Source organism: Chlorocebus sabaeus, chromosome 9 (genome assembly GCF_047675955.1).
Source record: "Chlorocebus sabaeus isolate Y175 chromosome 9, mChlSab1.0.hap1, whole genome shotgun sequence".
NCBI lineage: Eukaryota > Metazoa > Chordata > Mammalia > Primates > Cercopithecidae > Chlorocebus > Chlorocebus sabaeus.
Genome location: NC_132912.1, coordinates 50,154,957 through 50,168,036, shown reverse-complemented (window position 1 = coordinate 50,168,036; position 13,080 = coordinate 50,154,957). Strand labels below are relative to the sequence as shown.

Below are 13,080 nucleotides of genomic sequence, written 5' to 3'. Positions count from 1 at the left end.
TTAAGTCCCCCGACATCTCTATGTTCTAAGGGTCGCGGAGCCACCCTTCCTGGCAAAGTGCTGAGCGGTCACAGCAGGGGCCAGGGGAGCAGAGGCATAGGGGCGTTCCCGGAGGAGCTGGGCTACTTGGGCACTGGGGAGGTGCCGCTAGCGGGGCCTCCAGGTCGCGCGGGGAGGGAGGGTCGGGAGGCCACGGGGGTCCTCGGCGAAGAGGGAGCCACAGGCACGGGGCGCGTCGCCGCGGCCCCCCTGGCCCAGGAGCGAGAGGTCGGGGAGCCTAGAGCCAGAGGGCGGCAGCGAGAGCTGGAGCCGCCTTCAAAGGACGCCCTCCCTTCCCGCAGGCGCCGGCGCCCTGCCCAGTCCGAGCCAGCAGAGGGCGGTCCGCCGAGCTGAGCCCGGGGAGGGCTGGGCTGCCCAGCTGATCAGAGGCTTTCTCCAGGGTTGCGGGTTCTCTGGCCTGCGGCACCCTCCGGCGCCGGGACCACCCACCCACAAGCCCTGCCCGGAAGGTGTGTGCAGCCAGGAAGGCGGGGCCTGGTGTCCTCAGGGCTCTGGCGCCAAGTTCAGAGCCGCGAGTTGGGCCCTTGGCGGTGGCGGCCGCGTTGGCATCTCCCTCTCTGCGCGCCGCCTGACAGCCTGGGAGAGAAGCGCCCTCAGGTGGGCCAAGACCTGGAGCAAGCGGGAGCGGTCAGCGAGGTCCATCTCATTTCCACTGCCTTTCCTCACGGTAGCGCTCTTGAGTCCTGACTTTGACTGTGGGGTCCTTCCCTTCCCTCTGTCGCCAGCTTCCTCCCGCATTCTCCCAGGTCCTCACTGAGTCCCATTCCCGTTCCTGTCCCCTGTCTTTCTGCCTCTTGTCTCCTTGTCCCATCCCGTTTCTTTCTCCTCTCATCTCTCTCTTTTTCTTGTGTCTGCTTTATTGGCTATTTCCCTGTCTTGTCTCTTTTCCCTCTCTCTCTCGTCTCACTCCCTTTTTCACTCTCCCTATCCTCCGCTCGCTTTTTGCAAGCAAGAATTCTCCCTTCAATTTAGTTTTTCACGTAGGGAGACATGTTGGGCTGCGGTTCTCTTCATCTACCCATCCCTCCGTTCATGACATATTGCTCCATTATCTTCTTGGGCTGGCTGCTAGGGTAAGAACCATGCATCAGACCCAGATCCTTTCTCCAATAGATTATATCCAAAGATCTGGACATGTAACATGTTCAGTGCCTTTTTCGGGGTAAAATACATAGATAATCAAATTATAAATCTCTTACTTTTCAGAGTTACCTGAAAGAAAACATGTGGTTTTAGAGTCACAGCTTGATTGCACTCTTGACCTTTTGCCTTTCACTAACAGGCACAGATATTGCAGGAGTCAGCTAAGCCTTGCAGAAACATTTAAGGGACACCAACACCTTCTGTGCAATGCCAGGTGCAGGGGAGGGAGGAGACAGGATACAGAGCTGGGTTGTGGCAATACAGTGGGAGGCCAGGGCTTTCAACCTGAAACATTTGAGGGAGCCTGGAAATAAGAAAATAACAGTAAATTTCTAAAATATGTAGTTGCCAATGCCACTGATGTACGGAAATGAAGTTACCTAATTACTCCTGAGAGAGACATTAGATATTTTATAACAATAATTGTAGGCTGGGCATGGTGGCTCACGCCTGTAATCCCAGCACTTTGGGAGGCCAAGGAGGGTGGATTACGAGGTCAGGAGATAGAAACCATCCTCACTAACATGGTGAAACCCCGTCTCTACTAAAAACACAAAAAAATTAGCCAGGCATGGTGGCGGGTGCCTGTTGTCCCAGCTACTCGGGAGGCTGAGGCAGGAGAATGGTGTGAACCCAGAAGGCGGAGCTTGCAGTGATTGGAGATAGCGCCACAGCACTCCAGCCTGGGCGACAGAGCGAGACTCCATCTCAAAAAAACAAAACAATAATTCTGGCATTTGAAATTAATGTTTTTGTGTACATTAGGTAGGAGGACCAAGATAAAAATATTTTACATTAATGTTAAAAATTGTCTTAGCTGCATACTAAATGAAAAACTCTAGAAAAGCAAGTCAGATTCATTTATGAGGGATAAAATAGAAGAATTATATATGAAGGCATTTTTTTGCTGCTTCTTGTTAAAAAATGTAATCTTGTCAGATGTGATTTCATTTTTAGTGAGTTTTTATGATATATGTGTCTGTATATTCAAACACAAACTCTACATATATTTGTGTGTATGTGTGTGTGTATATATATATATATCTCATTAATAACCAGCTAAAGCTTGAAGTTGGCATTCTTAGAAATAATTTAACCTGATGCTATAGTTTGTTGTGATCGTTGAGCTAATTTAACTTTTCAGTTGATGCAGAAAAGGAAATATGGTCATAGAGAAATCACACAGAAATGAATAGAGATTAAATATTATGGAAGTGGATTGCAGTGTGTTTAATGAAAGAATTTGCTCATTTTAGATCAAAGAGTGTTGGACAAAATCATAGGTCTGTGCATTGAACTTCGATTTATGAGACTTTTTCTGGAATAAAGAGTTAAATTCCCTTTTAAATCATCTAACCACTGACCTCCGACACATCAGAATTCTAGGGAAAGGGGTAAAAGACATGCTTTTCAAATGATTTTAATCATCGTATCTGCTTGGTTTAGTGGATTTCTTTTCAGAAATTCAGTGGGTGGCACATTTTGTAAAGATTTAATCACATCTTTTTTTTTTTTTTAACTACAAGGTTAAGTCTTGGGTTTCAGTACTTTTATCCTAGGGTGATGCTATCGTAGGAACCTGGGAAGGTTGGAAGGTGTAGCTGAAGTAAAATCACGGACTTTTCCCTTGAAGGCTGCCAGTGGAATGGGGACCACCATCTTGGGCTCCACCTTTATTCTCTAATTGTATTAGGAAGAGTGCTGCTGTTCCTGTGGTCTTGCTACCTGGCATGCACAGAGCCCTGCTGAGTCCTGTCAGTGAGCCCCTGAAGTGAAGATCACCGTTCCTGTTTTACTTATCAGGAGACGGAGGCCTAGAGTGGTTTCCTGAGGTCAGGCAGGTAGCAAGTGGCAGGCTGACTTAGAATACAAGTTATGCCCTGGAACCAGAGTAAGGAGAGCTAACTCAGTCCCATTATGTGACTTCCATGTTACTGCAGCCTCAGCACATATTATGTCTGATATATCACTCCACACAGCACCACTCATTGCCTGTTGGCGTTGTTGGGTCATAGGCAATGAGTACTGCTGTTGCTCCCTGTTCTGTGTCCTGGCCATCTTCAGCCATGTCCATGGCAGACTCTCAATCCGCACAGCAGGGCCCCTTGAAGCACCGGATCTGCCTTCTGCTTTCACTGGCCCTGCTTCTGCACAGTCTTGGGCATCTGAGTGGGTGATGGGATCGCATCCACCCCTATGAGGGTCCATGTGGCCAAGTTGTGTTGTACTAGGGCCGCCCTCACTGCAGGACTGGGGGCTGCCTTATCCTGGGACTCCTGCACTTGGCTTTCCTGGAATACAGCAGGCATTGCTGCTAGAGGGGTCCAGGCATAGCTGGCCATGGAGCCCATAGGGGCTGGCCAGGAAGTGCTCATCTCCCCAGCACCACCAGCCAGCCTCTGGGAAAGCCTGGATCACCTTCAGTGTTTAGTTTCCTCAATATGCCAGAGCCAGGAGGATAACAGGTATATTCCCTTTCTTAGGAAACCCCAGGACCTTATAAGCCATCAGCAGAAGAGGCCCATAAGTGATTGTCCTCTGGAATCTTCCAAAAGGGTCTGAGAAGCTTCTCCAGAGACTGGGGACACCAAAGGATTGGAAGACAGGAGGTATTTTCTGCTCTTGTGTGTTTTAGCTGAAGAGAAAGGTAGATGCAGCAAAGCACTGCATGGGGGGTCGGGGGTATACGGTATCTTTGAATAAGATCTGGTGCCTGACCTGCAGCTCAGAACAGCTGGAGGCTGGCCAGTTGGCTTGGGATGGGTGCCTTCAGACATCTTAGGAAAAAGAGATTATCCAGCTGTTTGCCAAGAGTTCTTTCTTCTGTAGTTGGAGCGGGAAGAAGAAAAATGCCCAGGCCGTTTGGTCATTCATTAAACATTGTTGGTCGCTGGTCCCTGAGAGTTCAGGAGTGATGGGAAGGCCTCCATGGAGTGGACTCTATCCCTTTGCACTCAGTGTGATAAGAACTGATCCCCCTAACATTTACTGAGCCAGGCTCCTTAGCACTTTGATTATACTAATCAATCTAATCTTTCCAACAATCCAGTGAAGAGAGAGCCAAGGTGACCCTCTTTACAGGTGAGAAAGCAGAGACATGGCGATGATCCACACTTTGCCCAAGGTCACAGGTTGGATACAGCAAAGCTGGATTGGAGTCTCGGTTACCTGGAACAACCTGGTTAAGGTATAATGTGGGAGAATGTGGCCAGTGGTTCCCAGATGAGTGAATGATCAGTACGCAGTCAGGGCCCAGGGGATGGGTGATAAACCAAGAACCACGAGCTTTTAACATGGTGGGGCTGGTGAGGCTTCATCTCCCAGGCTGCAACACCTGCTGAGTTGGGTAATAGCGGACCCCGATTTGTGGCCCATGTGGGTTGGGAGCCTTGGGGAGGTGTGCTCTGTGTTGGTGGGGAAGGCGCGGCATGGTTAGATCCTCTGTAGACTTGGGGAGCTCAGTTTCAGAAAGTTTCAAAGATCATCACTTGATTTCCTGTGATCTAGGGGCTCTCAAAGCAGTGGGGGAGACCTGGAATTAAATCTGGTTCTTCCAAGTAGGAAGGATGTGGGGTGGTAATGAGAGATGTCTGTGTGGTTCAGAGGGAGGTCTTGCTGAGGTCAGAGGGACGAGAGCCAAGAGGAGCCCTTCCCAGGACACTCACAATGACAGAGTGACGAGGGTCAGTAAAGAGTGTCAGGGGGCAAGAGCCCAGGCGTGAACTAAGCCTAATGAGGAGAGCTGACGACCACAAAGCATCTTTTCATATCATGTTCAGAGCAAGGAGAACAAGGGCTTCATAGATCCATCGCCGTCTAGGGCAGCTGGTGTCTGTGAAGGGGAGGAAGGTGCAGCTGCACTGTGCCCACAGTGGTCTGGACAGAGGAGGATCTGCAGGTGCAAAGGGCGCAGGCGGGTCCCCGGAGGAAAGCAGGAGCCAGGCAGCGCTGGGCTGCTGTGTGTGCTCAGGGCCCTGACCCAGAGAATGCCCTGGCCAGGGCATGGTGTGATCTGGAATGAGATCCCCCATCTGAGGTGCTGTGGGAGAGGCATTGGGGATGAAGCCTGGAGGTGGGTGAGACTCAAATCTGATGTTAACCCTGGGAATGATCCTAGAGTAAGCAGAAGGCTGTGAGTCTGTAGGCAAGGGAGAGATGGACATGAGGGGAAGCCAAACTCATGTCATTTTCCACCTTGAGGGACTTTGATATGGCCCTTGTTCTGTTGGGGTTCTGGAGGACATCCTGTGCCCTGGCCTCTCTGACCTTACTCCATGTGGTGCTGATGCAGCGACAGCAGTGACCCTCGTGGGTCCTGGGTGGGATGAAAGGTCCCCAGATAGTTCCTAATTTTCTCTCCTCCTTTTCTTTCTTGTTACTATTATTATGTCTCCCCTTCCTTTTTTCATCTTCCCTCTCTTTCTCATCATTATGTATTTGTCTTCTCCTTTGCTCCCTCCTCCTCCTCCTCATTCTTCTTACTCAGATCTGGATGTTAGCATTGGAGTGTGAAGCTGGGTGGGGTACCTAAACCAGCAGTTGGCAGTGACCAAATCCACGATGGTCTCTAAAAGCTGGGATGCTGCCCTGAGTTTATCAGGATGACATTTGGCAGGTTGAAGATAAATTCACTTGGATCAAGACCTCATGTGGTTGTTGTGAAAATTAAATAAAATAAGGTGTAGGAGCATCTGTCATGTACACACTTACGTAGTCAAAAAATGGTAAGTCTTAATCTTATACCGTGAAGCATCCTGACAGCAAATGTTCTGTCCTGCTGTGAGACCTTGTGTCCCCATTTTTAGTGCTGAGAAGAGGGTTGTCACATCCTAACTCAGGGCATGCTGGACAGTTCTCCTGTTCAGGGCGGCATGGCTGTGGTTGGCAAACTTTGTCTCAGCCATGAAGGCAGCCCAGCGGGGCGCCTGCAGAGGTGGTACCGGGGGCAGCAGGACCAGAAGGATGACACAGGCAGGCTGCTGTACCTAGGAACAATACTAGCTATACTGGGGAGATGTGTGTGCACGTGTGTGTGTGTGTGTGTGTGTGAAAAAGAGTAAGCATGAGTTTGCAAGCCTGTGTAAGGGAGTGCATGTGTGTATTTGAGTATGTGTGATTGCATGTGTGTGTGAATGTATATGCATGTGTGTAAATTTGTGTGTGTGTGGGTGACTTTATGTGTCTCTGAGTATATGTATAGGTGTGTGTATGTGTGAGTGCATGTGTGTCACTGTGTGTGTGTCTGTATATGTGACTGTATGTGTGAGTGTATGTGTGTGAGTGTGTATGTCTCTCTGTGGGAGCTCATGGAAGCTCAGCAATGGGGCTTCAAGCAGGACCAGTTTTTCCTGGAGAAAGGGGGAGAACTGGCTTCATCCAACTAGTCGTACATGTGTAGGTCTGGGATGGACTGGAGAGACAACTTAGCCCGAGCCCATTTTACAGATGGAAAGCTGAGGCTCAGAGAGGTTGAGCGCTTTGCTCAGGGTCATTGAGAGGAGTGACGTTTCTGTATCTGCCTCTTTGGGAGACAGTGGCTGAAATTCATCTCTGATGTGAGGCACCCCCTCTGAGGAATCTGCTCAGAAAGAGCATGGGAGCTACAGCATGTGGTTTGCATCCTCTCCATGCAACAAAGGGCCTGCACTTCCAGCAGTCACAGGGTAGTCTGCAGGGCAGGGTAGAGATGTTCCACAGAAGCTGGTCAAAAGCTGGAATATCATTAAAGATCACAATACACCACAACATCAGGTTCAATTATTTCTAAGGAGGCAAAGCAACTACATATTTTAGAAATTTACTGTTTATTTCTCATTTCCAGTCAGTCTCACCCAAAGGTTTCAAGTGCAAAGCCCTGGCCTTCCACCGTCTTCCCATAACCCAGGTCTGTATCCTGTCCCTTCCCTCCCCTGCACCTGGCATTGCACAGAAGGTGTGGGTGGCAATGTCCCCTAAAAGCTTCTGCAAGGCTTAGCTTCCTGCTGTGCTGTCTGTACCTCTGTGAGTAAAGGCAAAATGTCAAGAAAAGCATTCAATTGTCTTGTATCTAAAACCAGGTATTTTCTTTCAGGTGACCCTGAAAATTCAGAGATTCATAATTTGATCATCTATGTATTTTTTCCCAGGAAAGGCACTGAACAGGTTACATGTGCAGATCTTTGGATATAATCTATTGGAGAAAGGATCTGGGCTGACGACACCAGCATCTAGCACAAGCCCTGGATGAGAATAATGGGGCACTACAAGATGAACAGAGAGAGGGATTGGTGGTGGGCGGAGGGAAGGGATGCAAACAATTATGGCCAAGAAGTCACCTTAGGGAAAAAACCTAAGAAGAATTTTGGCTTGCAAAAGAGAAGGAAGCCGATAGGAAGAGTGGAAGAGGGCGTGAGGGGAGAGGCTGAAAGAGAGATAGAGGGAAAAAGGACAAAGGAGGACAGGAAAATAGCCAATAAGGCAGACACGAGAAAAAGGCAGAGATGAGAGAGAAACAGGAGAGGACAAGGAGACAAGAAGCAGAGAGGCAAGGGACAGGGACAGCAATGGAACTCAGAGAGCACATGGGAGAGAGCTGGAGGAAGCTGACGGAAGGGAAGAACACGCCCCGCCGCCGTCAAAGGCAGGACTCAAGAACGCTGCCCTTCGTGGAAGTGAGATGGGCCCCGCTGCCTGCGCCTGCTTGCTCTCAGTCTTGGCCGACCTGAGCGCGCGTCTCTCCCGGGCTCTCAGGCGGCGCACAGGGAGGAGGTGCAGACTCGGCCGCCACCACCCAGCCCAGCGCGCGGCTCTGAACTTGGCGCCAGCGCCCTGAGGACACCAAGCCCCGCCTTCCTGGCTGCACCCGCCTTCCGGGCGGGGCTTGCAGTTGGGCGGCCCCGGCGGGGAGGGCGCCGCGGGCCAAAGAAACCACAACCCTGGAGAAAGCTCCCTGCTGATCCGCCGGGCGGCCCGGCCTCCCCCAGCTCGGCTCCCCGGAGCCGCCCCCAGCTGGCTCGGACCAGGACCGGCCCTGCAGGAGGGCGAGGGCGTCCTTTGGAAGCGGTGCCCGCTCTCGCTGCCGCCCTCTGACCCTGGGCGCCCGGACCTCTGGCTCCTGGGCCTGCCGGACCTCAGGGATAGGCGAGGGCTACGCCCGGTGCCTGCGGCTCCATCAGCGCTGTGGACCCCCGCGGCCTGCCGGCCCTCCTTACCTCACTGAGGCGGGAGAATCGCTTGAACCCGGGAGGCGGAGGTTGCGGTGAGCCGAGACGCGCCATTGCACTCCAGCCTGGGCAACAAGAGCGGCCTGGCGGCCCCGCTAGCGGCACCTCCCCCGCATCCGAAACGCTCAGCTCCTCCCGGGAACGCCCGCGGCCTTCACTGCCCAGGCCCCAGCTGTGACCCGCAGGAAGGCGGGCTCGGCGACCCCAGAACATAGAGGTGTCTGGGAAGTTAGCTGTTCCCGGAGTGCGGTGGGAGGGGGCCAGGGTAGAAAATGACAGTTCAAGTGCCTTAAAATTAAGAACTTAGGCGTTGTTTAAAAAACAATAAATGGAGTGAAAAAAATCAAGCCACACCGTAAAAGAAGATATTTGCAGCAAGTGATAAAGGATTAATATCCAGAATATATAAAGACTGTTATTGAATCAATGTGAAAGAGAAAAACACCTAAAGCAAAGAATGGTGAACACCTAAAGCAAAGACATCTAAAGCCAAGACATCTAAAGCCGTCACTAGGCACTTCAAAGAGGAACCATGAACGACCAAAATGAAGTGAGTAGGTGACCAGTTCCCATTAGTAATTAGGAAATTGCAAAGTAAGACCACAAAGAGGGTTGTGAGGGTGGCTCACACCTCTCATCTCAGCGTTTGGGAGTCCAAGGCCAGAGGATCCCTTGAGGCCAGGAGTTGGAGACTAGTCTGGGAAACACAGCAAGACCCTGTCTCTACAAAAAATAAAAATAAATAAAAAAGTAAATCACAAGGAGATGACTAACCACCAGGCAAAAATGTTAAAGTATGCTAATATCAACTGTTAAGAGGAATATGAAGCAAGATAGCTCAAATACGCTTTTGAAGGAAACATACCAGGCTTCATTCATTCTGAAATACCCCTTATTTAAGATACTCCATTATATTAAATACAATTCCAAAACAAAAAAACTCAAATAACAAAAAACCAGACTAACCCAATACTTTTTATCACTTGTAATTTGTATGTTACACATATTGAAAGATATGTTTTAGACTTATTAGAGAAGGATTTTTAATCGTATATCACTCTTGTGCATACAAAATAAAATGGATTAAAATGTTTCTTATTTTATTTATTCATTTATTTTTTGAGACGGAGTTTCGCTCTGTCGCCCAGGCTGGAGTGCAGCAGCGCGATCTTGGCTCACCGCAAGCGCCGCCTCCCAGGGGGCCATTCTCCTGCCGCAGCCTCCTGAGTAGCTGGGACTACAGGCTCCAGCCACCACACTCGCTAATTTTTTTGTATTTTTAGTAGAGACAGGGTTTCCCCATGTTGGCCAGGCTGGTCTCGAATGCCCGACCTCAGGTGATCCACCTGCCTTGGCCTCCCAAAGTGCTGGGATTACAGGTGTGAGCCACCACGCCCAGCCCCTACTGCAGTTTTGACACTGGGATGTGAACTCGTCCAAACTCCTGCCCTAGAGAGGGGGCCTGTGTTCCTCCCATTGACTCTTGGCAGCTGTGACTGCTTGGACCAATAGAGTACAGTGGAAGTGACACTGTGTGACTTCCAAAGTGATGTCATAACAAGTTCTACAATTTCTGCCGTGCTCACTGAAAACACTCTTGGAACTCTGGGCCACCTGTAAAAGCCCAAGCACCCTGAAGGTACCATGCTGGGAGGAAGCCCAGGTCACACGGGGAGGTTACATGCAGGGTCTCCATTCACAGTTCCAGCTGAGCCCAGCTTTTGAGCCCTCCTGCCCAGGAGCCACACTTGTGAGTGGAGCAGCCTCCAGATAATTCCAGTGCCCAATCCTTCAAGTCATGCGGGCTGCTCAAGCCTTCCCATCTGGGGCCCCAGACATGAGGAAGCCCTCCCTACTCTGCCCTGAGTGCCTGATCATCAGAACCTGTGAGCGTAATAAAATGAGCCTGTTGTGTGTCTCTAAATGTAGGTGGTCTGTTACACAGCAGTAGAGAACTGGAATGTCCCTCGCTCACAAGGACTCTGGCAACACCGCAGTTTCCATCTCCTTCCAGATCTGCCATCTCCTGGGGGACTTAAGTGTCATACAAATAACCTCCCATTGCCAACACTCTGGCCTCCCAGTCCTTGACCTCCTCACCCACAACAATGTCCTCACCTGTCACCTGGGCTAACTCTTCCAGTGAACAAATGGCAGGGTCTAGTGGTTTTAAGGGACACTGTGAGGGCTGTTATAAGGGAAATGGAGGCTTCCTCTTGTAGCCCTTCCAAAGGTCCTGTGCCTCCCCTCTGGTGTTGTCAATATGCAGGATATTGGGAAGAGCTGCAGGTCACAAAGTCACCATGTCAACCTTCCTGTCAACCATAAAGGAATTCTGTCCCCAGGGTGGGGGAAGGGCCAGGCAGGTAGCTGGAGGCAAGTCTCCCAGAGCCAGCTGCTGACCCTAGTCCCTGCGATCTGGGGAGGTACCTGGTGAAGGGCCGCAGTGTGCACTGGTGAAAGGGCAGGAGGAGGGGTGTGGCCCTTGGGCATAAGGGGAGGCACCAGAGAAGGTGGCCAGAGGTGGTCTGTGCTCAGCCTATCTGGGCCCTGGCACAGGCACCCGAGTGAGGTGGGGTCACAGGGACGGCCAGATAATGAGGAGCCATGGCCGCTGGGGGCTCTGCTTCCTGCTCTTCCTGCTGCTGCTTCCTCCACCGCTTTTTAGAGCAGGAAGCCTTCGGTACCATGGACCTGGCTGGAGAATGTTTCAACGCCTGGCCCTGGGCTCCAGGAGGGCCCACCACCGCCATGGCCCAGGATGGAGGCAGCACTTGCGCCAAGGGCAAGCAGGTCACAGATGCCAGGGCTCATTTGACCTCTACTTCATCTTGGACAAGTGAGTGTCCCTTCCAGCTCTGGCCCTGGGTCACCCTCAGGAGCCACCACCTCTTTTTCACTAGGGACAGGACGCCACTCAAAGAGATGCAAGCTTCTGTCGCAGAAGCAGGGCCAGCCCTTTAGTCAGACCAGACCTAGGCCTCCTGATCTTCTGAGGCACAAAGAATGCCATGGCTGCCTTTTCCCTGGTGCTTCATCTCCTGGATGAGGAAAAAAGCCACCAAAAGGGTTCTGGACGATCCCCTATCCCCCCATCAGCTGGGTCAGCATCCTCATCCTCAGGCTGCTGCAACAGCTGATTGCTCAGACCTGCTTCTCAGCAGTTCTCAGAAGCACACTGTGGATGTTTGGAGTTTTTGAGTTGTTTTGCTTGTTTGTTTTTCATGCAAATAACTTCTATTTTACTGGGCCCCAGAGAGATTGCTTTGTTGCCTGTGTTGGTCATTCTAATGTCACTGCTTAGAGAAGGCCTTTGGTTGGCTACTTCTAAGTGCTTCTTCTACAACTTGGAGAGCCACGTGATAGTTCCTGCACTTTCAGGAACAGTTGGGTCTGTTTCAGGGTGGCCCTGGGGAAACTGGGCTGTGTATTAGGCACCTTCTGGCTCACCAGGAAGGAAAGAGGCAATGTTCAGCTTTGGAGAGATTGCCTTGGTTCCCTTTCGCACTCCTCCTGCTAGGTGGGAATACTCTGTGTGCTTATTCAGTAGCAGCAGTGGTGCAGTCTTCAGGAGAGCAAGCGCTTTCTGGTCTCCAGAGCCCTTTCCCTGCACTCCTGGCACCTCACCACAATCCTGGGCTGTGAGTAGTGCAGGTATTTTTCTATCTGGTTCCTGGACAAGGGCGGCTCCTGGAGGTTGGGGAAGCATCCAGAGACAGCTGGTGTGACAAGACTCCGGCTTCCTGTGCTGCACTCTTTCCAGCATCGCAGGTTGAAGTTCCTCTGAATTTTCTCATTCCCCCAGATACTGATGCCTAGGGGACGTACACCCCAGCCCACCAATTCCTATGGTTTGTAACTGCTCTGCTACTCTTGGGGAAGGAGCAACTCCGTTCTGGAGACAGGCAGACTCCACTCACTAGCCACATAGTCTTGGGCGAGTTGCTTCGTCATTCTGTGTCTTCGTGTCTCCCATCTGTAAAAAGGGTATCTTCATTTTCACCTTGCCAAGTGTGATGAGGATGAAGGGAGAATTTGCAGGTCAGAGGCAATGACAGAGGATGGGGATGAAGTGACCTGCCAGGAAAGGCAGAGTCACAGGCTGGAAACTCATAGGAAATGCAGAGGCCCTGATGCAATCCCAGACAGACTGGATGAGGGGGAATGCAGAGGGAGTGCCTAGAATGGATGTAAAGGGAGCAGACAAAAGCAACCTTAGTGATTCTTCCTAACAAGGCTAGGGGTAAAGGGTATTGCCCCATTGTAAGGAGGAGGCAATGAGGCAGGCCATGGCCAGGAAATGACCCACCACAGCCTCCAGATAGACATCCACGGCGCTGAATTGAAACTCTGGATTGTGTGACTCCAAAGCCCATCCAAAGACCATGCAGCTGGGCGGGCCCCTGAGAGTCTTGCAGTAGTCCTCCTGGCAGAACAACATCTACTGCCTGCAGGGAGGTTCTTTGGTCATTCACGTCCAGCTTATTCATGAGACTCGTTATTCATTGGTGCATTCATTGGATTGAGCTGGAAGAAAATGAATCAGCCTCCCATGTGCTTCTATTCTTGGCCAGGTGACCTTTTAGGCCTCTAAGTGGGAGTGACCCATTGTATTTTTTTGAGTAATTTTTTAATTGTGGGAAAACATACATAACAAAAATTTGCCATTTTTAAG

The 13,080-nt window shown here is 50.9% G+C and overlaps 1 protein-coding gene and 1 long non-coding RNA gene across 3 annotated transcripts in view; both read left to right on the top strand.

Annotated features, from left to right (window-relative positions):
* The first annotated feature begins 337 nt into the window (after nt 1-337).
* LOC119628127 (uncharacterized) lies at nt 338-9,494 on the top strand. 2 transcript variants are annotated; one of them, XR_012093965.1, is made up of 3 exons: nt 338-509; nt 3,687-3,812; nt 4,285-9,494. It is a non-coding gene; the product is annotated as an uncharacterized lncRNA (long non-coding RNA). The 2 variants fall into 2 exon arrangements; XR_012093964.1 differs by lacking the exon at nt 338-509 and adding an exon at nt 570-657.
* Nucleotides 9,495-10,867: 1,373 nt separating this feature from the next.
* The window catches only part of LOC103215817 (anthrax toxin receptor-like), a 45,717-nt gene continuing 43,504 nt past the window's right edge, over nt 10,868-13,080 (top strand). Inside the window, 1 exon segment of the mRNA XM_007962542.3 lies at nt 10,868-11,244. Within this exon segment, the coding sequence (XP_007960733.3) occupies nt 11,003-11,244 (242 nt within the window). The 5' untranslated portion in view covers nt 10,868-11,002.